The following is a 25,742-nucleotide window of genomic DNA, read 5'->3' on the forward strand; positions in this document are numbered from 1 at the left end:
TTTATTCTATTATAGTCTCGTCTCGCACCATTCTTGCACATTAGCTTCCTACTTTAGAAATTTATCTTACTTTGAACATAAAACCCTCTGCCTCCATTAGTCCCTTCTCCAACCCCTCTACTGAGGAGCTGTATGGTCCACTTACTCTTTCACACAATAAAAAAGGATCTGTTTCAAATTGTACGCAAGACTTCACAATGCTGCCACATCAGCTTACCTTTCCTTTCTCCAAAACACCTCTTTTTGCCCTGCTCGGTGCTTTATCCCATGCTAATATTACCACCTACAGCAAAGATCACGCTTTCCCGCTTTTACGAAGCCTCAGCCAGACCACCTTGAAGACAGCTTTTGAAACTTTTCAGGCTACTTTATGAAGTAAATTTGTTCTTTGTTAAACACACATGTAGCCAGTTCAAGAAGTGACAAACTGCAGATTTGCATCTCTTACATACCCACATCCTGAGATAACTTAGATGATAGGAGATTTTGGATCTCTGTATTCTCGGAGAGCTTGGAGTAATGCAGGGCATTCTGTCCAAAGACATCTACTAAACTGACATCTGCACCTTTCCTAAGGAAGGCTTCCACCATGTTAATGTTACCAGCTTCACAAGCCATCATCAAAGCAGTTCTGGACAAAACAAAACACACACAAAGTAAGTGTCAAGAGCGTACTCTTTAAGAGACAGTTCGTTTTTTTCAGGAAAAGAAGTGTGACGGTTATTGTACAATAAAGTCCAAGACTTTATCGACAGGTGTATTGACACATTTATGTAACTGTTGTTTCTCCGTACGAACACCTGCCTGCCCCTTCTCCTCTTCCCCATACTCCCCAGCTGGACATTCTGCAAAAACCTGGCATGCTTTGCACAGGTCTCCAAACACTTCTAAAAATGGGTTCCTGAGGCTAAGAGGAGAATCATAGACAGAAATGACTGCAGCATGAAGTCAGACTATCAAATCTTACTGCCACACTCCAATTACAGTTCTGCAAGTGGTGGTACAACACGAAAGCATTTATTTAATTGATGGTCTCCTTCATATGTTGCTTTTAAGACAAAATAGAGACAGACATTTCAACCAAAAAGCCAAACAAATCTCAAAGCTCTTCAGTGAGACTGAGAGATGGGTTGAACCTCAAATCCTAATCTACTCAGTTTAAAAAACCCAAGAAAAGTCCACTAGGACACAATCAACTCGCTCTCCAACACAAGGCAACTAGACAGCACCAGATCCTAGATCTAAGGGCAACAGATCCTAAGGGTAACATATAGAAGAAGTATTTTCCTAACAGGTTGTATGTATTTTTCTCAATTACTTGAACGGGTCATAAGAGATGTACAAAATAATTACAAACACACAGAAACCACCACCTTTCAAGCAGGCTCTAATACTGCTTTCCTGCTTGGCATAATTCTCCCTTCTCAACATGAAAACATGCCTAATAGGTTGGCCAAGTTCACTGTCAAACACATTCCTCAGTGCAGATATGAAACTGGAAAGTTGCTACAGTGGTAATATTTGCTAGATATTAAGATAATAATTTCACTGATTAATTAAACATACTCCTAGTAATGGGAAAGCCCTGGAAAGCGATGGCTGTTCCAGTGCTGTGCTAAAAAGTAGTGGTGAGTGGCAACTTGGATAACACCTCCAGAGTCACAGGGATCGTTTTAGATTACCAAAATAATTCACTTAGTCTGGACAAGATTGGAAATTTGGGATACCATTTTCAAAGTTTATCCTATCCCCTACCTATCCCAGTAAGTCTTCTCCTTTTCAGAAAATCCATAGCCACTTTCGTGAACACAAGATGCCAGAGTAGTCACTCTCCTCACCAGAAGGAAAGTGACAAGTAAAACGGTATATTCCATGTCAGATCATTTTCTTGCTTCTACACACAGTCCTTTCTTAAAAAAGAAAATACAAAAAAGCAAGTCTGTCCTACCTGTGAGAGAGACACCTTCATCCACTTAAACTAGAAACTCTTAACACTATCTTTTGATTAAACAGTAAGAGAAGCAGCAGAAGGCAGAGGTCTCAGAGTGGGCAGCACTCCAGGTTCAAAGCACTGACGAGGCCATTCAAACCAACCAAGAGGACGTAAGGGTTTTCTTTAGACAATGTAAAACAAAGAGTGCGCTAATAAACTTTGGACTGACAAAAAACCAAGTTAAGTCCCAGTCTTATCCTTCCAGGTGCTGCCAAAGAACAATATGAGCATTGTATCACATATAGTAATCAAGACTGCCATCAGGTGTAAGTGCCAAGTCTTCTCAGCATCCTGCTTTACCTTCACAGTTTAACCAACTGTTATAAACAGTTCATAATTTTCAGACTCTTGATCTCCATCAGTATCATCTAAACAAGTGCATTTTTCACTACAAAGATGTTGCTTTTCAGAAACAGCTTTCTGACACGCTCACTATCTATTAAGGCAACAAATTTCTAAACAGCACCTTCTAAGACAACAGCATCTCCACTCCACAGCTTTACTGTATTTTTCTCTTGCTGCTATGGCTGCATCACAGCAGAAAAAAAGAACGCTCCACAGATGTCACTCCCAAGTAACGGTTTTAGGATTTAAGTTGGAGAAAATATCTTATGCTAAGAAGAGAGCAGCATTTAAAACTGGGACATGTACATGTGTGGGTGATGTGTGGGCAAGTGCTATCAATCAGATTCTTGTAGGAATTATTTAAAAATGGGATTTACTGCTCTCGTAGCCCAGGCTCATCTAGTTTTATAGTTTCATGGTTTCTATTTCCCCTTTCCCTTTCGGCAGAATTTTGTAAGCCTTCTCAACAACCAGGATATGCTGTCTAGTACAGAAGGCATTATTTCACCTAGCAACAACAGTTTGGGGAAGGATTTGAGAAGAAAGCTTCTTTTGACAGTCAGCCTGGGGGAAGAATTAACATGTTAACCTGCTGTACCTTCCATTTTTATCCCTGGTGTTGATGTCTGCTCCATGATCCAGAAGGTATTTGCAGACTTCCGTATGACCATTTTGTACTGCAAGCAGCAAAGGTATGTTCCCATCCTAGGAATGCATTTAAAGAAACTATGAACAATAATCCATCCACGTACAAACACCTCTCTGAGATTTAAAGGTCAGCTATGAGCTTTTCTTCTATATAGCACAAACGATGCACTATCGGTACATTTTTCTCGCATACCATAAATGTAGCTGGTTTTACTTTATTTCCTTTCTTGACCACTGGGGATGCAAAGCATCCGGAGCAGGAATGCTTTTTGCTGTTCCTACTCTCTTTGCTGTTTCCTTAATGCTATAAAATGATGCTCTTGGAACTACACAATAACTTCAAATAGCCCCACAACAAATATGATAATCTTAAGTAAGTACAAGGCAAAAAGACAACATTTCATATAATCACAGAAAAACTTAGTTGGAAGACACCTTTAGAGGATATCTGGGATTTCTCCCCTTTGCTCTCAATCCAAAACTAGGCAAACTTCAAGTTACAGTACATTGTTCAGAGACTTGTCCAGTCAAGTTTTAAGCATCTCCAAAGGCAAAGACAGCACGATGTCTCAGCACTAGTTCCAGTGCTGGACCACCTTCAGGCCCAAATTCCAGCCACTGCTTGATATCATTTTGTCATGCACCTCTGAGGCTGGTCTCACTCCCTCTTCCCTATGATCACCAATGACATAGCTGAGGACATTTTTAAGATACTCCTACAGCCTTCTCTTCATAAGATTGATCAAATATTTTCTGCCTTTAAAATGTATCTGCTGAAATTTTAGGGCTAACCTCTGCGACAGATTTTTTTTATTAGAAGCACCAGACAAGGAGATAGATCCAAGTCAAAAACAAACAAAAAAATTTAAATATTTGTATGCCTTTATTTTCCTTTTGTGCCTCATTTCTGTCAGGTCCTCTTCCTTTATCATCAGAGGGGTTTCTATCAGGCAGTTGCATCATTCCCAAAACCAGACCCGGTTGGCTGTAAACATTTCATAATAGTGAATGTTGTGTCCCTGAGCCTTTAGACTACATCAAGTATAATTCTTCCCCTCAGGTGTATTATACTCTGGCTGTGCTTTGTAAGCATTTCACAGCACCTAGCCACATAACGGTCCTTTTCCAAAGCCTACTAGAGCCAACGGACTTTTAATCATGTTTTGAATATATCAGAATTCATTCTAGCTACTTGTACCAAGGCCTCAATTTAACGAGCAGCAAATTCTGCCACTACTGTATTAGATTGTGAAGTACCTCTGCTATAGCAAGCTGCAAAAGGAACTTCCTCCACCAGAGAAATCCAAGGTAAAATATAAGCACAGTATTGCTTTGAACTGCTGCACCTGAGATTGACTGGAGTAGAGGGCGGTAAAAGCTCTGAAGTATCTGAGGTAGAAAGGGTACGTACCAAATCTTTGATGTTAATTGGGCATTTGTGTTCACACAGAAGCTGAACTGCCTGAAGACAACCACATGCAGCTAAAAAGAAAGACAAGCAAGAAAGTTCATTAAATCCCATTTTCAAAATTTGTGTTCCACATTTCCATTTGCAATACTGCAGCATTAAAGTGGGGTCCAAGAAAAACAAATGAAACTGTATTTCTCTGTTTTAAGAAGGAGGGAGAGAAAGACTAAAAGGATGGACAACAAGTTGTATGCAGTTGAATACAACCAATATTCATGGTCCTAATTAACATGAAAAGCTATAATCTTTAAAGACTGAAATCAAAATCGACCTAATCTTAAATATTCCAATGGCTCTGTACTTGCAAGTGTACAAGTTAAGCTGTTAACTGTAATTAACTGAAAATCAGTATTCACAGTACTTATTTAAAAAAATACCTGAAATTTGTAAAACATCAGGTGGAGTTACTAGATTTACATAATTAGAACTGAAAAAGCTCCAGCAGGCTGAAGGGCTAGGAATACCAAGCACAGACAAAATAGATAGTACAAGCTTTCAACAAAGAAGTTACCTGCATAATGTAAAGCTGTTTTCCCAGAATTGTCAGTGCTGTCTGCTGGACACTTACTCTTCACAGTTCAATAAGGAGAAGGAAAAAAAAGCAATTAGACAAGCACCAAGAAAATAAAACCTATGTTTGATGCTAAGGACAGAGTGCTGAACATCTTCACGAAAAGTTTTATGAGCTACTTCAGAAAAGAATACTGAAGAAAGGCACAGCTTTCCTCTCCTCCAATCTGGTCTCTCCTTTCATGGTACCAGCTTATACTGAAGCCATAGGAAATACTCATGGTGAGAGAGATATCCTAAAACATGTTATAGTTTTGGAACAATTTAAAACAGGAAATAAAAAAGGAAAGAAACTCCTTTCCTTGCCTCAGAAAAGCTTCTTTTTTTTTTTTTTTTTTTTACATTACAGTAAGAGCTAAAGCAACATGTCCTAAGGCAATTAGTCTTGCATTATTTCTGTTGAAGGCAATAAGGCTTCATTTGCACTTGTAAAAACTAAAACATCAACAATCTGGTTATATTTTGTGGTATTATAAGCCACCAGCTACTACTCATCAATCTGGACTTCAAAGTAATAAATAAATGAAAAAAAAAGATTTAAAATCTTTATCAAGACTTGTTTTGGTACAGAAGATTTTAGTTTTAGTTTACAGTAAAGAAAGAGAATCATAGCACCATTCAGATTGGAAAAGACCTTCAAGATCATCAAGTCCAACCATTAACCCAGCACTGCCAAGTCCACCACTAAACCATGTCCCTAAGCACCACATCTACGTGTCCTTTAAATACCTCCAGCGATGGTGACTCAATCACTTCCCTGGACAGCCTGTTCCAACAGCTGATAACCCCTTTGGTGACAAAATTTTTCCTAATGTCCAACCTAAATCTCCCCTGGTGCAACTTGAGGCCACTTCCTCTTGTCCTATCACCTGTTACTCGGGAGGAGAGACCAACACCCACCTCCCTACAACCTCCTGTCAGGTAGCTGTAGAGAGCAATAAGGTCTCCCCTCAGCCTCCTCTTCTCCAGACAGAACTACCCCAGTTCCCTCAGTTGCTCCTCAAGGACTTAGGCTTTAGACCCTTCATCAGCTTCATTGCTGCTCTTTGGACACGAGAAGATATGAACCTAAAAAACCAGGCTTCTAAAAAACAAACATTAGAGCTTTTGACTTTCAAATGTAGCACTGCCTCCACTTCCGTGATTTTCTAGGGAAACAGGTTCACATAGATTACCACATTCTGTAACAAAAATGTCAAGGCTCTGCCTGTGTAAAATAATTATTTAGCCTCTTTTAATTCAACTCCAGCATGTAAGGATTAGACATTCCTCACATGTACAATTTATATCACCAAGCTGGTGCACAGAAGCAAGAAAGCAATCCAAAGATCATGAATTATTGGAGAATATTACCAATGGGTTTGCACTTACAAACAAATTTAGAAATATTGGAATAAAATTAGGAAAATATCAACAAAAGCACTCTGTGGTTGTAGCTAGGAAGTGAACGGGCAGCAGGTAGCTGGTATTAAGCACACATCTAGTTGCCAAGCTGATCATGCTGCTGCATGCGATACCATCGGTGACAGCTTGATGTCACTGTTTGTGCTGTAAACGTGTTCGCGTTAGACGTAGTAGGTACTCGCAATGAAATACCAGAGCGGGAGCCTCAGTGGCTAATGATAACCCTTTCCAGGTGTGAAGGAACAGGGGACTCAGCTTGCAAGGAGTATAGAGGCGGGAATCTGTGAAATTGGACCAAATATTGCCAGAGACATCGACAGGGTCAGTCACAGGACAACTACAAAGACCTGCGCCCGAAAAGCAATTTAGAGGTTGGGAAATGGGATCCATTCTCTTCCTGTACCACTGTGCTGGAGCAGGGTTATTATTCATTATTTCATTTGTAGTCTGAGCCACAGTCTTACTGGTAACTCCAAATTCCTAAAAATATGTCCCAGTCCTCTGACTACGTCCACCAAAACTCACCTGGCTTTCTGAAACGGAGCTGATTGGGACAATGTCTCTCCTTGCTTACTAACGCGCATCTACAGCCTGAACACCACGAGAATCTTCTCTTCATGTTCACTTTTGGTTTTTTTTATTCTTTCCCCATTCTTTCTACTCCCTTTCTAACCCCTCACTGTCCTTCACCTCATTTCACTGAGGATTTGAGTACTTCCATATTTTAGCAACTAAACTACTTCGGTTTCTTCTCCCTTTGACTTTAAACTGGACAGACATTTCTGTGGTCAAAAACAGACAGAAGGCATTCCAGTGAAACAGTATCAAAATCCCCCCAGAAATGAAAAATCCTTTTCCCCTATACCTCTTAATCCATCTACTTCCGAGCCACCCAACCACACAGACAAAACACAGGAAGTTAGACAGAACCTGCAACGTGCCTGAAACCCAAACCTGCTACGTCAGATCAGCTGCACATGGAAAACTGTATTTGTGGACCACTCAGGGAAGATACCACACTGTTCTCTATCATCCATTCAGTGCCTAAAAGGTCTTCAAACTCAAGCACCTCTCTTGATTGTAAGGAGACAAGACAACAGTATTTTGTGTGTGTGATGCAGATTGTTAGCAGGAAATGTGTCACTATCTAGTGGAACCAATCTAGGGGAGCAAAAGGAAAACTTCAAAACTCAAAATTAATTTAATTTTTACTTTACCTGAAGTAACCTCTTAATGCAATCAGGGTGGCTGTTCTTTGCTGCAAGATGTAAAGCACTGTGCCCTAAATGAGTAAGAGCAAAGCAAATTCAGTATCCAGTCACGCCAAAGCACATGAATAAACTCTGTCATGAGAAGGGCAAAAGTCTGAATCATCTATCTTGTTCCTATCATGACACATGAAAAGTAAGGATAGAGAAAATAAAAGAAAAACCTGTATCAAGCAGAATGTATTTATGACAGAGTGTTGTTCAGGCAGGTAAGAGAATATCTTAATGTCTAGCTTTATACAAAGGAATGACAGAAACAAAACCTGTTTTCCTATGTTACTCAGCCTCCCTTGCAGAGAGATGTCTGTCATGTATCCTCATGATTTCTTCCATTTGGCAATGGAAAAGGAACCCAGCACCAAGAGCAAAACCTGCCAAATTTCACCAGCTACCACTACAACAAATTTGTATCATCCATGGAGTGCATGTAGAAGAGGATGCAGAACACAATCTTACTTCAGTTTGCATCTTATAGATACTATTTTCTGTTGATTTACTTAGCATCTGTGAGCTCATACTCAGCTATGCAATACAGTGATTTACTGACTATAGATTTATGATGAAAGACTGCAGACTCTCCTCTAGTTTCATCTTACAGAGCATCTGAAAAATTAGAGGCCAAGAAAGCAAAAGAATAAATTATCCATGTAACTAAGAAAAGAAGAAGCCAAGATTTAGTACTCAATACAGACAGAGCCACTTGTGACAGTAGAATCTCACTGTAAATAATGTGACTATTACAGACAACACTATCCCTAATGAATACTGGGTCGACACTCTCAGGTGAGAGCAGGCAACCTCTTATCCAATCAACTAATAAATCCTGAGGCAAGATGAAGTATGGATTCTGTATCAGGTACATACACTCACATCATTATGTATAATCTGAATGCCTCCTTACAGAGGAAAATCATTTCCACGTATGACAGAAATTCCCTCAGGCTGCAATCCATGGCTGATCCCATGAGTGCAACATTTACAGGTCATTAAAGGAGAGACAGAATTCTCAGAGTGCTGTCAGCTCATTCAGGTGACTTGCTAGCCAGAGAAAATGCTGGGCACAGATTCCACAGATATGTCAATCGAAATCTATTAAGAAGAGTTTCCCAGTTTCAAATTCAGCTCCCATCATTCTCCTAGTGGAGCAGTAATTAAGCCATAGGACTTCTGAGGGCTGAAACAGCATACTTAATAGCTCTTAGCCCTGTTTTGGCCTGTATCAGCTCTTTTCATTATGTCATAATCCTGAGGAAATGTCTTACTGCAACTCCTGTACAGTTAATGGAGTACACATAAAAGCAACACTGAAGATCCTCATTTAACCTACAAAAAGCCTCAAATGAAGTTAACAAAAAAGAGTTGGGAGAGGGGGATTTTATTTTTTTTTTTTTTAAATTAGAAAAAAAAAAACCAAGCAGCTAATTTGCATCTGGAGTCCACTATAAATGCTGACATTTATAGCATCAGGGCAAAAGTTTTTAAGGGCTTTAGAATCTGAATTCTATGTGCCGAAAAGCAAGTAGGACTAAACCTGCAAGTGTTACAACTGCTTTTCCTATGGGAGTGTATAGGGAAAAGCAGTGTTATCAAACCTGTGGTTGCACTCTGCACATCAACAACTATATAGGCAAACTGAGTGTATAATGCTATGTGTGTAGGTTCACAGAGGCATACCTGCACCATCTTGGGCTGTCACATCTGCACCATGTGTCACCATGATCCTGAGGCACTCTGCATGCCCTTTCGTGGCTGCCAGGTGAAAACTGGAAGAGAGCATTTACACGTCACTTTTCTTTTATTACAACCTCCCTTTCTCTTTCATTTACAAACCAAGTACTGGCAAGTTCTCCCCTCCCTGTCCTTAGATCTTCTAGCACCCCTCCACTGCCTCCCAGGAAGATAACAGCTGTGAAAGTGAGAAAGCACATCAAAAAGTTTTTGTACTCTTTTGTACTCTTACACAGGCTGTTGTCTCATTACCCCATGCCATACACCTTACATGCATCTAGTCCCATCGAATTTCCAAACTAACGTCCCTAGTGATGTAAATATGGTAGGCTTGGGGAATTAATGAAGAAAATATTCACAACGACTGACTTTGCTCTAGTCACTCTAGTCAATCTTGATTTCCCCCTTTCAGTGGACAAATTTTAGTTCCTCTAAAAGGTGATCCAGCTCCTAAATTAAACTAAATCAAGTTGTGCTTCTGTACTGCCCTTTACAAAACACGTATTTCTTCTGTGCAGAAGGGGGAAAACCCCTTAGTGTTTGTGAGTATCACCTGAAGAAATCAAAGCTACTGGATATTTGTGAGACTATGCTAGAAAGGTATTTTTTTCAACTTTCGGTTTTGCTTTTCACCTCAAGCACCTGCTTGTTTGAACACTAGGAAATTGCAGAGGTTACGAACCACACCATGGCAGGAGACACTTAACAGCATCAATTACCAAAGATGTAAGTACAGAACAAACTAAAGAAGTTATACTGAATTCAAGCTTTTTTCAGCTGAAGGTTCATGCTTGCCATCCTTGGCACCTCAAGATTCACAGAAGCCACCCTATACTTATGCTGCTGATTGAATTTTGCCAAGAAGCAAAAATGAAGGAAAAGCTTATAAAACCAAAGAAGTTTATATCCTCTTGATGCATATTATGCCAGCATCGGCGAGTCTCAAGATGTGGGCACAGTACAGGCAGATATACTGCTTCCCCATGGGTCCTACCAATACCAGCTTGATATACAGAACTGTTTTCCAGTGAGAGTAATGTAAACGACAAATTTAAGATAAAACACTTCCAACTACTGTTAAATTGCATGTGAAAAGTGGGGCATGTTGATGAAGGGCCCAAAACTGAAAGAGGCAGTATTCCCAGGACAAAGGCTATCAAGATGGTCAGAGGGTTGGAACACCTCTCCTGTGAGGACAGGCTGAGGGAGTTGGGGTTCTTCAGCCTGGAGAAGAGAAGGCTCTGGGGAGACCTTATAGCGGCCTTCCAGTACTTAAAGGGGGCTACAGGAAAGGTGGGGAGGGACTTTTTAGCAGGGCCTGCAGTGATAGCACAAGCAGTAATGGCTGGAAGCTGGGAGAGGATAGGTTTACACTAGATATAAGGAAGGTGGTGAGACACTGGAACAGGTTGCCTAAGGAAGCTGTTGATGCTCCATCCCTGGCAGTGTTCAAGGCCAGCTTGGATGGAGCCTTGAGCAACATGGTCTAGTGGGAGGTCTCCCTGCCATAAGAAGTGGATTGGAACTGGATGATCTTTGAGGTCCTTTCCAACACAAACCATTCTATGATGCTATGATCTTTTAAAGGAGAGTTCCATTCCTAACATCATGCACCCATGTGTTAAGGGGATTTTCCCCTGGAATCTAAAGGGAACATCACTAATCACGTAGTCACATCAACTACCATATTTAAGACTTTACATTTTGAACAACTGCTTCCTTTAAATGTTAAAACTAAAGTTCAGCCTGCTAGTCAGGGAAACTGGGAATAACAGGCAGGAATGAAGCTGATATTTCTGGCACGTAGTATGTGAACTGCAACACTGTGTTTCTCTAGGCCATGGACTTTTTTGCAGCATTCTTGAAAACTCAGCAGAGAAAAAGACCTACAGACAAGATTTGGCAAAGGGCAGGGAGAATTAATCAAAACAGGATAGCTCCTGGAACAGAGTCCTCTATCAAGTACAGCAACTACCCCACTTCCTACAAGGAGTCCTTCCACGCTGCCTGCTGCTGATTGCAAATGGCAGACAGGCAGCACTTAAGCTTTGAACCTTTCTCTGCAAATATAAAAATATTCTGTGTGCTCATCCTCATGCTTACTACTGCCATAAACAAAGTGAAGAGTAACACTTCCAAGACCATAAGAAGCACTGCTGCTGGCTGTTCTCTAGTCATTCAAAAGCAAAACTTCATGTACTTGGCGACCAATGCAAAGTTGTGTAAACATTCTTCTTTAGAAGAAGAGGTTTCTCAGGCTCTGGGAAAATGGCTGGGGGAGAGACACAAAAGGACTCTGACAAATTCCAACACCTCTAATTCTGCCAGCACAACACATCAGCAAATATGAAATACTGAAACACAAAACACATTCAGATACATTTGTGTGGGCATACAATACAATTGAAGTCACTTATATATTGGGAAGGGTGTGAAGTGCACACTTGGCTCATACATTTGACAATATTGGTAAGAATAATAAATACTGGAATAATAATAAATTGTCTAAATCTGGGACACTGAGGTTTTATGGACAGACTGTGTAGGATGGTGCCAAATGCAACATGAATATGCAAGTGTAAAAGTTTTATTTAGGTAAAATCAGACTGCAAAGAAAGTATCAAAGACAGAAAAACTTAACCCCTTTCAGGCCACACACCTATGAACACATCAGTCGCACTAAAACAAACAATTCCCATGGCAGCTCTCAACAAGTCATCACACATGCAGGTGCTTTGTTTCACACAGACAAAAATATTTTCGGTAAGAAAGGCTTGATTAAAAATACTGCTTCTTCCAAATTGATGGGATGAAAAAAATATTATCTGTAAGCAGTACAGGTTGTGTGAAAGATGAGAGAACATGTACTGATGACATAAAGACCTAATGACAGCAAAAATATACAAGCTATGTGGAGAGTCCCATGAAAAGAGCATGATAAGTTTCAACTGTCAGTCATTTATACAGTGACCTTAGCCAGACAGCATTGGGCTGCTACCGCTCCCTCCCAATTGCTTGCTTTGTGTCCCTTCCCTGCGTCCTTGTACACTGCTACCATCTCTCACATAACCCTGTAGTGAGATCCTTTTTCTTAATATTCTGAAAGCAATTGGGAGGGGAATGTGGGACATGGTTAGCTAGCTGCTGGTTTATTAACCTGAACTAGCTTACCAGGAAATCAGCTCTGCTCAAGAGAGAGAGAGGAGAACGACTCCAGACTGGGAGGAACCTATTACAGTGACATTAAAGTCAGAGTATCTACAGAGAGCGGGGCAAAAACTTCCCCCTGAGGAGTAATTCTAACTGATTCGGAAGTTAATACCCCTGCTCCTTTTTTTTCTTTTTTCTTTTTTTTTTTTTTAAACTGGAAAAAAACCCAACACACCACCACCAAAACAAAAATAACCAAAAAACACTTCAGTGGTAGATACTGAGGGCTCCTGTGTAGCAAGGGAGAGTCTTGAAACAAAGAAGCCTGCAGAGATTCATTTCAGTACAGAATAATTCCCTACAAGCTACACAAACTTTCCTGAAATATTTGAGGCAAAATCTGCAGGTTTCCAAACACTGGAGTTCTCACCATCTGGAAGCCTTAAGCAGTGGTGCATTTTACTTGCATCTTTCATGAATAAACTTCCCTTGATATGAAAGCAAACAACTTTTCCTCCCACTTCCTGGTTGTGCAATGACTTAGGCAAACAAAAACAAACATGTAAGGCTTGATTTGGAGCAAGGGCCACACTGAGAGCTGGATTCTTATTCAGCCTAAAATCCCATTACAACATAGTTAATTTTCTCTTCACAATAGATATAAGACTGTTATTACCACTTAGAGCCACATCTTGATATGCCAGCCTGGACTGATTTGAGATAGATTTCTTTCATTGCTGTAAAACAGTTCTATTCTTCCTGAGGGGCAGGATGTTCTTCCATTATTGTCTCCAGACCCTTCAGTGCAGCAGAGGAACAGCTACCCTTCCCACTGGTTTTCTCACTGGATCCAGAAACGAAGTAAGTCAGCAATTGAGACCCACCTCTGCAGCAATTGATTAAGATCAGTTGATTTGACTGCTTTTTCCTACTGGGAATGTACAGGTCTCATAACTACTCAGTCCTTAATAAGATAAAGTAAAAAATTACATTCTTCAGAAGGAACATAGAGCCCAGCTGGAGTAAACAGGCCTTGAAAGTAATAGTGAATACACAGCAAAATTTCATCAGATTTGGGGTCAAATGGAGAACAGCTACAAGACTATCACTTCAAAGTCCTGACAGGACCTCAAATTTCCTGGCCAGAAATGTTACTCAAATAACATTTTCAAATGCACTGATAGAGGGGTGCTTTTTATGAATGCTTGGTGACTTAACAGAGCTGTATGTGACGTCCCTGAACTAGTTTTAAACAGCAGATTTCTTTCTTACGGATAGATGTCAACCGGTGAAGCACTTACAACCGCCCTAAACAAGCCCATCCCTTATTCAGGGCAAAGGACATTTCCCACATTTTGGTTATAAAGTCAAGCTAGCAAAGGAACTGAGACTTCTTCAAACAGTGCCTGACTGACAGAGCGTAAGAGTTCAGATAAAGCTGGTCTTTGCTAAAAGGCCAAAAATTAGTGTTTCCAAAAATCATTTAAATACCAGATGGTCTAACTCAAACAGAAAAGGGGTGTAATTTTTACTACTTAGCTCACATAATCATTTCATCATAGGTAGAAGAACACAATTAATCCGTATTTAGAGGTTAGACTTGTAAGCTAATTGAGCTTGATAAGGCGGTGTTAGCAGTAAGACATGGGTTTGCCATACCCAGGTTCTCTGCTTAACCATTTGCACAGCTACATCCTGCAAAACTGAGCACAATCCTCTTACTGAATGTTATTTTGACAGCTGGCTTGAAAAATCTGGGTGGTCCACATATCTAGGGAAAATGCCACAAAAGCAGAGTGGAACATAATAAAATGAGAAAAAATAAATATGGAGTCTTAATTTAAGACAGTAACCTTGTAACTAGGAAATTTTCATCTGTGAAAAGAAAAAACAGGAAAAAAAAAAAAAAAAGAGCAGAATTACAGCCAGTCAGGGAGCTCCATCTCTGTTTGGCAAGGTCACACTCCGGAGTTCTTTTCAGGGCAGAGTTAGTATTCTCTGTAACACAGATTTCCTCCAGGACCTCAAAGAAGCCTGACACATTACTTAACAAAATCCAAAGCAAATAAAGAACATGGTTGAATTATGGATGCTAAATGAATATTGTATCTGATATTTTCTATTACGACAAGCATGGAACAAAGTCAAACTTACATGCAAGCATTAATACTATTGTCCTCTGCCATTTTAACCTGAGTGCTCTGAAAATATTTTAAGTGCAAGAATGTTTGAAATGCACTATGAACTCACATACACTCATTGTCAAGGTTTATTTTGAGTAAAAACATCCCTCCCCAAGGCAGATCATTCTTCTTCATTTTCTAATGTACGTCAACTCTTTGCCGACTTCTGAAAAGTCTGACTTGTCTACCAACAGTTTCATGATTTATAGTTTCCTGACCAACCAATACCTTCACACAAACAAACAAGAATGATAAAATAAGGATACAGAGCTGCTGGGGGTCTTTGTAATGCAGAGTAGAAGGGTATAGACAGAGAAGACATTCAAGCTTTGCTGCTCCAGATCAGATGGACAAGCAATTTGCCAGCTATCTGAGCAGAGACCCACTGATAACCTAGCTGATAACATGCACTGACTTGAGCTTTCACAAATTTTAGAGGCAGCACCTAGCTTATAGTGTCTATTATCCCTCTAAGCATCAAATCCTACTTCAATAACAACAGGAAAAATAAATACATTAGATGGTACCTGGCTTTTGATTGTTTTCCACCACAGGCTGAGTGGCAGAAGTGCTAGTGTTGAGACCTGACCTGGAGGAGAAAAGGACAAGAATACCACCAGAGCAGCATATTCTGTGCATGAAGGAAGTGCCTGCTGTCACTCAGGAGGAAGTCCAGTGTGGTCTCCTCTCTCATGTAGCACGATGACCAGTAATTACAAGAAGAATACAGTTTACTTTTCTGTGAATGGTTTGAGATTTTATTGGCATAAAAACAATAATGAAAGTCAGCCTTTTAAACAAAATAAATTTTTGATAAATTCTTTCCTGTGGGGCTGGTGACACACTGGCACAGGTTGCCTAAGGAAGTTGTGGCTGCCCCCTCCCTGGCAGTGTTCAAGGCCAGGGTGGGTGGGGCTTTGAGCAACCTGGTCTAGCGGAAGGTGTCCCTGTCCATGGCAGGGGGGGTGGAACTGGGTGATCTTTAAGGTCCCTTCCAACCCAAACCATTCTGTGATTCTACAATAATTCATTGAAAAATTACTACCTTCAGATTTAAAGATTGGGAAAGTCCCAGAATGGTCCTGAAACTGGACATGTTTTCTGCCTTCCTCTGCTAACCCAGACAGCGCTCTCAGCAAAGTAGTAACTGTCTGTTCCAGCAAGGAATAGGCTTCTATGAGCAGCACATGCCCGGTTCTGCTTCTTCCTTGCACCAGCACATGTAGGTGGGTACCTGTGTGGCTGGTGAGCTGATATGGGGAACAAAACCAGTTGAAAAACAAAGCTGCCTTCCACTGTTTCATCACGCAGTCACAGCTGCACACACCCTGTCAGCACAAAGAAAGGAACAGGATGTAGAATTTCACCTTAAATCTAAAAACTAAGATTAAACCATGTAAGTTTCCCTGTGAAAGCCACAGAACCTTTATTTTTCCCTGACTGCATTATCAAGAGACAGTCATTCATTTGAGACTATATATGTCTTAGGAACTGCCAGTGACTTAATTATGGAGGAACCATCCAGATGTTTGGCAAGAAAGGAAAATCAGACATCTACAGGTACCACTATCAATACTTACTAGTTCTTTAGTTTTTTGCGTCTTTTTTTTTTAAAAATAGAAGTCATAGCTTTGCACTGCAACCATTTCATCTCCTCCTAACAGTAAATGTAATAAATGTGGCTTTTCATTAAATGTGACAGTCCATGTCATGATGCTGTCACACACATGCATGCAGCTTAATGAAAATCAGCTTAGGACAAACAGTTACAGGAAATACATTTTGTTTTCAAGACAGAGCTGGCACCGTCACAAACAGAAAATTAAGCATCCCGAGTTTTAACACATTCAACCAATGAGTTGCTACTAATATTTTCCAGAGTACAGGCAGGTTAAGATTTTAAGAAGTTGACACAGGCAGGATGGATTTACTAGGAGCTGTGGGAGATTTTTCCCCTCTCTCCTGCTTAGCACCAGCCACTGTGAAGTGAAGTGATGCACACAGCCTGTGTTCTCCTATCTTCTGTTTAAACACGAGATGGCATCTGCCCTCCCCCAATACATACAAAACCCTCCAGCAAAAAACCCCTATGTGCCACTTCTGTGTTAGCATATATTCTGGAACAGCTTTCAAAAAAGAAAAAAAACACAAACACAAACAACAACAACCCCAAAAAACCCAAAACAAACAAAAAACTTCACACATTTTCCATATAAAGTTTCCAGCTTTCCCTCATAGCATAAAAAGTCTTGTTTCAATCATACACACCTCGATCAGGACAATAATAAAAGGCAAGCCTCCTGAACGGCTGTTTTCTTAATAGGAAAGAAGCAATTGCATCATGCAACACAGGAGTTGGCAAGCTACAGGCTCCTGGTTTTAACCTTCAAACTCAGCAAAATATATCCACCCAGCTGCTCTTCAGAGAGATTTCTGGGATCCCCAGAAGCTTTGTATTTTTCATTCTCAGGTTGTGTTCCAGCAGTTCTATTTCCATACATAGTTTTATTTGGCAAACTCTATTACCATTAACATTACATTAATGTAATTAACACATTAACACAAACTCACACTCAAGTCTGAAACGTACAAAATTTTCTTCCATGTACCATTAACTGTAAATGTAAGTGCTCACAATTTAGATTTATCATATGAAGTTTCCTGCAGCATGTTAATTTTTAAAGTCCCTCAATAACTAACATCAGCAAATTGCAACAGAGATTCTGCCAAGGGCGAGCTTCAGGGCACTCCTAGGTGTTGACAGAAAGTTTGAAGTTTTGAAATATTAATTTTTGGTGGTTTTGGGTAGGAAAATGGACAGAGTACAACAAACAATGAAGTCTCAAAAAGCTTAAAGAGCCAAGAAATGAGAGCAGCATCAAAGCCAAGTTCAGAGGGATGGAGGAAAGCAGAGGAATAGGGAATACTGTTTCTGACAGTTTCTTTAAAAAGACATCCCATACCTAAAGGCCAAAGGGGTGCACAGTTCGCTTCTCAATAGAAACATCTTTTTAGCATAGGGTGAAATCCCTGAGGATGTCATAGATGTGCCTAGGTCAACATAACTTCCTTCCTGAGTTAGGTAAAACCAGCTAGCCATCTGCTGCACTTTCTTGCAAGGCTAGATTAGAGTTCAAAGTTAAAGTTAAGCCCAACAACAACAGCAATGACTAGCATCATCCTTGACCTTTATCCTCCAACACAGCCCACTTGGTTTTGCTGTCTATGGGCCAGCAAATGCTAATAACCACCTCAGTACATGAAAAGTCATGAAATTAGAGCAAGAAAATCCCAAACCATGTTAGCATAACAAGAGGCCAGGAAAAGGCTGTAAATGCTGAGAACAACTGAGTAAAAGTTAATCTAAAAAAATATTTTTGTTAAAATCCAGCAAGACTTAAGAACTGCATATAGTGCTCCAAGAACCAAAGAGCATGGATATCCTTATGTGACATAATGGATGTTGCCAAAGGATAGCTCGGGGTTACATGCTGTGTTTGAAGTTTCTGTGCCTTTTCCACTTACAATACTTCAGACTTCTTCAAACTTAGAGCAACAGAACTATTTGGATTGAGGGGTTTTTTTTAATTAAATTGTATAAAGTGAACTTCTCTTACTTCACAGGGGAATTGCAAAACAAGTGAAATAATACATACTTACAGTAACTGATCGACCAGTAACACATTCTTCAGACACCACTGGTTAAGATGACTTTTAACATTTGTTTTTATAAACTTTTTAAATTCTTATAGCAATATGCTTTTATTTTGTATTTCAGAATAACTGTATTACTAAAGCTTTTAAGATTCCACATTTCCTAACAGGACTACGGACTTGGAGGAAAAGGCAACTTCAGAGCTTTCCTACATTTTCCAGTCGGTACCTTACTAACACAGAATGCACCTCTAAAGCAGGTAGCAGAAAATGCAGAGTGATATATAAGCCCGATAAATAAGCAGCCACCAGCATAGCCTATTGCCTCAGACCGCATTCTGAAGCCAAAAAAATGAAATAAATCCAACATTTGCACACTGCTCCGTTTTGGCTGTCTGTTCCCTTTCCCTTCCTAGATTAAAGTACATTTTCAAGCCAGTAGCAGCCAGTTGGTGTAATTAAAATCTACACATACAGCTCATTTGGTTGCATAAGTCTTTGAAAAACACGTAAAACAACTGCAGCCCATTATGCAGATATAAATCTGAAAAACAACTGCAGTCTTAGCTCTGTCCCCTCCAGCCTTAGACAGTTTGGTTCTGGCCCAACCCACGAGAGGCATGCTTCCCTTGTGCTCCCCTGCCAGCTCAGATAAGACAAGTACAAGGAGCAGCCAGTGTTGCACATGCAGAAGCGGGGCGCTGGGTTCTGCCTCCACACCAGCCAGGTTGCAGCTGTTTCAGCCAGGCATACAAAAACTTCCAACCATCTAGGCTATGCTCTGATCCAAGCAACTGACAAACTTCTTGAAACCTGGCCAGGTCTGGTAAAATCTGGGTATTTGGCAACTCTGTGAATGGAGCTGCTTTACAGGGAATTCCAGCGGCTGCCTGATGCTGCATTACAAGTTTGGCTGATCCTACCTGTGAGTGGAATGGGCAGCTCACAGGATATCCAAACACGTGTACAGGGGGGCCCTTCAGAAAATGACGGGCGTTCTTCTGAGATGACAGCCCTATACTAATAGATAACGAAATGCAACAGTTTATTAAGGATAGCCACCCTATCAGCCTGTGTGAAAAAGCAAGTATAAAAGAGAAGACACAAGCTGGCTCCTAGAAGAAACTAATTGTTTCCCCTTTGAACTCCAGCTATCATCTGCAGGAAGTCCTGCGCATGTAAGATGTAAATTTCATTGTGATGTTTCTCAGTCCTCAAAGAACTTTATATGAAATAGGGTGTTTGTTCTTTAAATAAGTGGAATTTCTTTGTTTTACAATATAGGAAATCACTAAACAGAGAAACTAAAAAGCTCCAGTTTTTCAGAAGTGAAGTTTAGTTTGAATTCAGTTACGAAGATCCTAAAGAGCATTAATTTCTGTCTCTTCCGAATATGGCCTCTTCTTTTTTTTTTTTTTTTTTAAATAACATGAAGGTACAAAAATTCTAAAGTGTCTTATAAAAAATTGCTTCAAAAATGCATGATAGAACATGAATGCTGTTGATTTCAAGTTCTGTCAAAAGTGTAGCTAAAAACTAAAAACTGGATCATGAAGTCTCCAAGTCTAAGTGAGGGGTCATGTACTCAAAACCATCAGAAATGGTCTATACAGTTGCAGTCAAGAGTCAGGAACGAACCACTAACATGAATTCCACTCCACAGGTCTCATTTAAAAGCCTGCATGACTGTCAATATAGTAATGTTTGTACGTAATGCAGATTTTTTCATGTATTGCCAAATTATAAAATCAAAGTTAAGTATTACTCCTCTGTTATGGAGATAAGAGCATTTCCTCTCACCATATGGTAACAGTTGGCTCATACTGAAACTAACAGAAAGTTAATTAGGTCAATTTAGTATCCTGGCAGAGGATGGCTTCACCAAACCATGTCCAGATGTTTCATTAACATTTCTAAGTGTTAGTCTAAAGTAGAAAGCAATTTTTCAAGAAACTTAGTATCGACATCTTAATTTAATTATATTCATATCAATTCTGTAATGGAGGGGGGGACAAAAAGAAATAATCAAGACTTGACCTTGAAAAGAACTTCAGAAAAGTTTTGGAGAGGCAAAAGCTTTGAAATCTCCCATGGAAATAAACTTTACAAGAAATTTTGGAATAAGAACCAGACTTCAGCTATCTGTTGGCTACAGATAAAACACAGGTGGAGATCATGGTGGTCTTCCTCATTTTGTCCATGCTCTGAAACGTAGACATTATTGTGATGATTTGGACCACTTGGATCATCATAAATTAAATATCATGACAAAAGTAAATGAAAATAAATTTTCTGTCAGGGATCACATCAGGTCACTGGAACACCAATGAACTCCATTCCTGAAGAGGTGACAATCCTCAGGCACCTTTCTTGCAGCTCCTACCCTGGTACAGTTTTCAAAAGACAGTATGCTAGTATGCTTTTCTACTTAAGTGTTCAGGCAATTTTAAGAGATGGCACAGAGTCTGTACAAAAGAAACATCTTCTAGAGCATGGTGTTAGACAGATGACTCCCAACATGTGCACAAGAAAATAATGTAGAGATTGCATGAACTTCAGAGGTCTCCTAGAGGATTTACAGCAATTTGTAATCAAGAAGGGGAGAATTCTTCTTGCATTTCATAGGCACTGGGCTCACCTGACTTCTCCAATTTTGAAGCTGGAAAAGCTTTTGAAAAGTTTTTGAAGTTTTTGATCAGCTGTTTAAACCATTTTCTACGGTCTTCTTTCTCAACTAGAATAGTTTAACGACTGTAGTAAGTCTGTATTCTTCCAACTAGCTTCCTTTAAGATAAATAATATTTTGTACAAGGAAAGACTCTCTCTCAAAGGTAATTAAAACCTATTTACTTTTTGAACAGTGATGTCCTTCATGCCACTCAACCCATCTCCTTTTACAGTAAGATCCGAAAGAAAGACAAGAAAAATGAATACTATGTACATGATAAATATAAAGGATTTGGGGTTGGAATATTATCCAAAATTTATTTTCAGTGCAGCCTCTAAGGAATGAACATTCTGGTTCAAATGAAAATATATAATTTCGACTAACTGCCATTGACAATAATTTTGTGAAACACTCCTTAAGGAGTGCATTTTTTAAGTTTCCTAAAGCTTTTTTACACCATTGTCAGATTCATTTTATTAAACAACAGCTGATTCAATTGCAGTTAAAAAAATTTACAGAGACCTGTTGTTTCATTTAATAGCTATAAGCATTTAATTCTAGTTCAGTACCTTGCAGAAACATGCAATCATGGCAGTGATGGACTGGCACACAGACAAAACAACTTGATGACAAGGAAGTGCTGCAATTTATACATTGTGAATCCTTTCCAAAATTCTCCTGCCTGAACACCTCTTCAATAATAGCAGCAGCTTCTTTAAATAACAGTCCATTTGAACACTTGGTCTTGTGGAAAGTCCAGTACATGAATGAATCCTATCCCCTCCTGAAAAGGCTCTCTTTGAAAACCGTTTTTTGTTAGTTTAAGTGGGATTTAAACTAGCAAATTCCAAACTGGAAAGAAGTGTTCTGTTGTTCAAGGAAGCTGGACAAAAAAAATCCTATCCGGCAGAACAAGACTACAATGGCAGAGTCAGGTTTCCAGATAGGTTTTATTACAAGTGTGCTTGGCAATAGTCTGTGCTGTGTAAAGTAGGACCAACAATGTGGCTGTGTCAACTTATGCCAAAGGTGGATTTGCTCCACGGCCTTCAAATTGATTTATTGTCTATAGAAAAGACTAAGTCAGAGGCAGGGTGGTGGTGTGGAAAGTCAGGCAAGTTTTAAAACTCATTTCATTACTCTGATGATATTTTTTTAATACCTTTTTAAAGAGCTACTACTGGAGAGTTAAATCTCCTGCTGAAAATCTGTAAGTATTACCTCTTAGAAATTTACTGGTACTTAGACCTTATTAATTCAAGCATCTCTATTTTATTGCATGCAGGCAAGCCACAAAGAAAAGGAATAATAGGACAGAGGCAAAAGAGGACACAGGTTAAATTCAGGTGGTTATGTCCAAAACTGAGCCAGAGCTGGAGCACATCACAGGAGGACTCTGGGGCATGATATACAGAGTAGTCAACAAGACAAATAAAGAAAATCCTGGGTTCTGGTCTCTGTTCCTCTCAGTTTACGCATTTTATATTAAGAAGCCATTTGTTTATAAAACAAAAACTTTAAAAAATCCCTTTAAGCATGAAAAATTAGAGCCCTCTCCACTTTTTGTTTAAAATAATGTACTATACCACTATACTTCAAAAAAGATCTGGGCAGCGTCGAGAATTTTGTTTGTAGGGTTATTAACAAAAAGAACGAAAAAGAAAAGATCTTAAAAGAAACATGTCACACCTTAAGGGAACAAACAACTACAGACTTAACAAACCTGTACTGCAACATGTAATTGTTTCTCTTTTTGCTTTCAAGCACATTCCCAAGTCTTTAATCACATCATGCGCATTGTTATATAATTGAATCCATCACGTTCTTCTGGTTAGCCACCTTCAGCCTAATTATGTAAACAACTGCATCAATATAGACTCACAGGGATCAATAGACCACTCAACCAAAGAGCTCCCTTCCCACATTGGCACTGTAAACCACTTTCTAAAAATGTAACCAGTGAAATCTGAGCATGATGGTGGCCAGCTGTCCCCAAAAGACCTCTCCAGATTGCGCTTTCCCAGCATGACAGTTTCCCATGTTACAGATGAGGCAGCTGGCAAACTAGACCCATGTTTCTGCTGGACTCCAACAGATCTCAGTGCTGGGCTGCAGCAGGGTCTATGCTTTTAACCAGAGCTTCTACGACAGGGCAAAACAGCTATTTTAGGCACCCAGAATCACTTTGCAGGAATCGTACTGCGAACACAGGAGAAACAAAACTCCCTATACAGAAAAGATGGTTGTAATTCATTTTGCACACACATTATAAAAGACTCTGAAGTGTGAAAAACACAAACAAGACACTGCCCATCATTAATAAGCCATACTGGAGAACATTTCTGGGTCATGATACTCTTTGGTAGCTATGTCTCTCCAGATCAGTGTCATTGTTTCTATGCCTGTCAGTCCCTATCTTTCAAAACTAAGAAATAACCTGAGCAGGTCTGCTAAGTTTTCCAAAGCATTGGAAACAGAATGAGAGCTGACATGCTGTATTTCTGCACCACGGCAATACTATTTTTCTTTGTTCTCGCTCAAGCTTTCTTTTAAACTACTACACAGAAATAACTAAAAAAGTAAATGACAACTAAATGAGCATATGGAACAAGCAGAAGCAGAGATCTTCATAGCATTAATTCTCATTTGTTCCAAGCAATTAAAAGAAGTATGTGTACCTGCATTATTAGTAACAGCATTATTAATATAAATATATGGTCACTGACTACTTTGTAGTTGCAAATAAAGAGGATAAAAAAGGAATTTTGTAGTATACCCCTGTAAGATTGAAAATCATTGCACCAGATCCCTACAGTTAAAACAATCCTGTTTCTTAGAGTTAAGAGGCTTGTACGTACATATTGATAATTTCAGTCTTGGTTGGTTCCATAGAAAAATTCATATTATCAAATCATATATGAAATGTGCAAACTAGGTGTTACTCTGGATACAATGCAGCTTCTAGCTCTGAAGAAGTTACAATGACTGTAAAACAGGAGATGCTAAACATAGCTGTAATTCAGAAGATTCAATGGAAGTCATGTTTTGATTATGTTCAAAAGAAAAACATGTGCATGCAACTTTTTAAAATTAAAAACATATTAAAGTGTGGAGAAAGCCCACTTGAAGTAATTAGAGGACTTGGACTGCTGCAATAAGAAGTCGCAGGTCATTATGAGTCACTGCCATCATTCGGTTTCCTCAGATGCAGAACAGAAATAGAGCAGATGCAGGAAACTGAAACAGACCAAGCAAGAAGCAGATCTTGACCCAATAAATGTAACACAGAGGTAATTCATTAGAACTTACTATTTGGTATAAACTGCCTTGTGCTGCCTCTCCCAAGACAAGGAACTGTTTTCCTTTCTCCCCTTTTACAGAATTTTACAAAGGCTTTGGTTCTGTCAGGGGATGCCTATTTCTCATTTATACATTTAACCATCTTTCTGTGCCACGAGAAAGTTAAGGATAGCAATCTCCTGGCTGTAATTTTCTTACTGCAATGTTTTATCTTCCACGATTCAGAACGTTCACAGGAGAACAACAGGAAGAATAGAAGAAGAAAATGCTACATACAAAATACATGGAGACTGCAAAAGGAATCGCATTCACACAAAACTTACATTGCCAAACTTCAATCAAAACAAGGAACAGTTGTCTAAATCATTAGCATCTGCAAGATTTTAAAACTCAGTCACCATAATTTTGGTTCAAACTAACCCATTAGAAAGAAAATTTGTCTTAATTTCTGTGTCATTGAACTGAAGTCCATGGGGAAAAATAGCCTCAAAGATGAACGCTTTTTGGAGCGTGCAAACTGCAGGGTGCCATGAAATTCCCAAGTCCCAAAATACCCTGTCCTAAAATTGCCCCAATCTATCCAGCAATCCAGCTTCAAGTTACCTTAATGGGTTTCTGATTCTGAAATGCCATTTTAAATGTAGAATTACGAATATAGATTACCACAAAGGAGCTTTCCAGAATGTATTGTGCTTCAGATGAAAAAGAAATCTTCATTTTCAGGACAGTTCTTGATTCGTGTAAGCGGCGTACGCATTCAAGGCTGTTTTTTCCCCTCCCTTGTGCTTAAATCACAAGTTTAAGTTGGACTTACGCAGTTTTGCCCTCACTATCTTGCTTGGTGGCACTGGCTCCCTTTTTACCCAGCAGTGAAGCCACTTTCTCAGGATCACCATTCTCCACTGCCTGCAACAGCCGATCATCATTCTTATTCCACTCATTGGTCTGTAGTAAAAGAAAAAGAAGGGAGAAATATTATTAGTAGCAGCACTCAGTCCAGGCTCTCCTGAATGATCCTGCACACATTTGTCACCACTGAAAGCTGAAACAAAAGTCCAACCCAAAGAAATGGCACAGAGAAAGGCGCATAAAAGTAATTTGCAAGCTGTGCAGCACAGGTTCCTAAGGACTTAACGGCTCAAGCCAGGGCCTAAACGATCACTAAAGATGACCCCTAACAGGGAAACTCTGCAGAATAGTAGCGCAGGAAAAAATCCATTTGTTCTTACTGCATTTTAAAAAAGTTTCCCTTCATTTTTCTAGTCCTGGTTTCTATTTTGGAGCTGCACTGTCCCCATCGGCCCTTCATCACATATATCATGTGGATACGCAATGAGGTGCCTCAGCTGATTCACACCCCACC

At 39.6% G+C, this 25,742-nt stretch overlaps 1 protein-coding gene across 1 annotated transcript in view; it reads right to left on the bottom strand.

Moving 5' to 3' along the window:
* Window positions 1-25,330, bottom strand: part of RAI14 (retinoic acid induced 14) — a gene marked incomplete at its 5' end in the record, with an annotated part of 33,560 nt that extends 8,230 nt beyond the window's left edge. Inside the window, 7 exons of the mRNA XM_009946711.2 lie at window positions 453-631; window positions 2,937-3,043; window positions 4,398-4,468; window positions 4,966-5,023; window positions 7,646-7,710; window positions 9,371-9,459; window positions 25,194-25,330. Coding sequence (XP_009945013.2) covers window positions 453-631; window positions 2,937-3,043; window positions 4,398-4,468; window positions 4,966-5,023; window positions 7,646-7,710; window positions 9,371-9,459; window positions 25,194-25,330 — 706 coding nt within the window. The remainder of the gene's footprint in view (window positions 1-452; window positions 632-2,936; window positions 3,044-4,397; window positions 4,469-4,965; window positions 5,024-7,645; window positions 7,711-9,370; window positions 9,460-25,193) is intronic.
* Between the last annotated feature and the right edge of the window lie 412 nt (window positions 25,331-25,742).

Source organism: Leptosomus discolor, chromosome Z, assembly GCF_034619465.1.
Source record: "Leptosomus discolor isolate bLepDis1 chromosome Z, bLepDis1.hap2, whole genome shotgun sequence".
Lineage (NCBI taxonomy): Eukaryota > Metazoa > Chordata > Aves > Leptosomiformes > Leptosomidae > Leptosomus > Leptosomus discolor.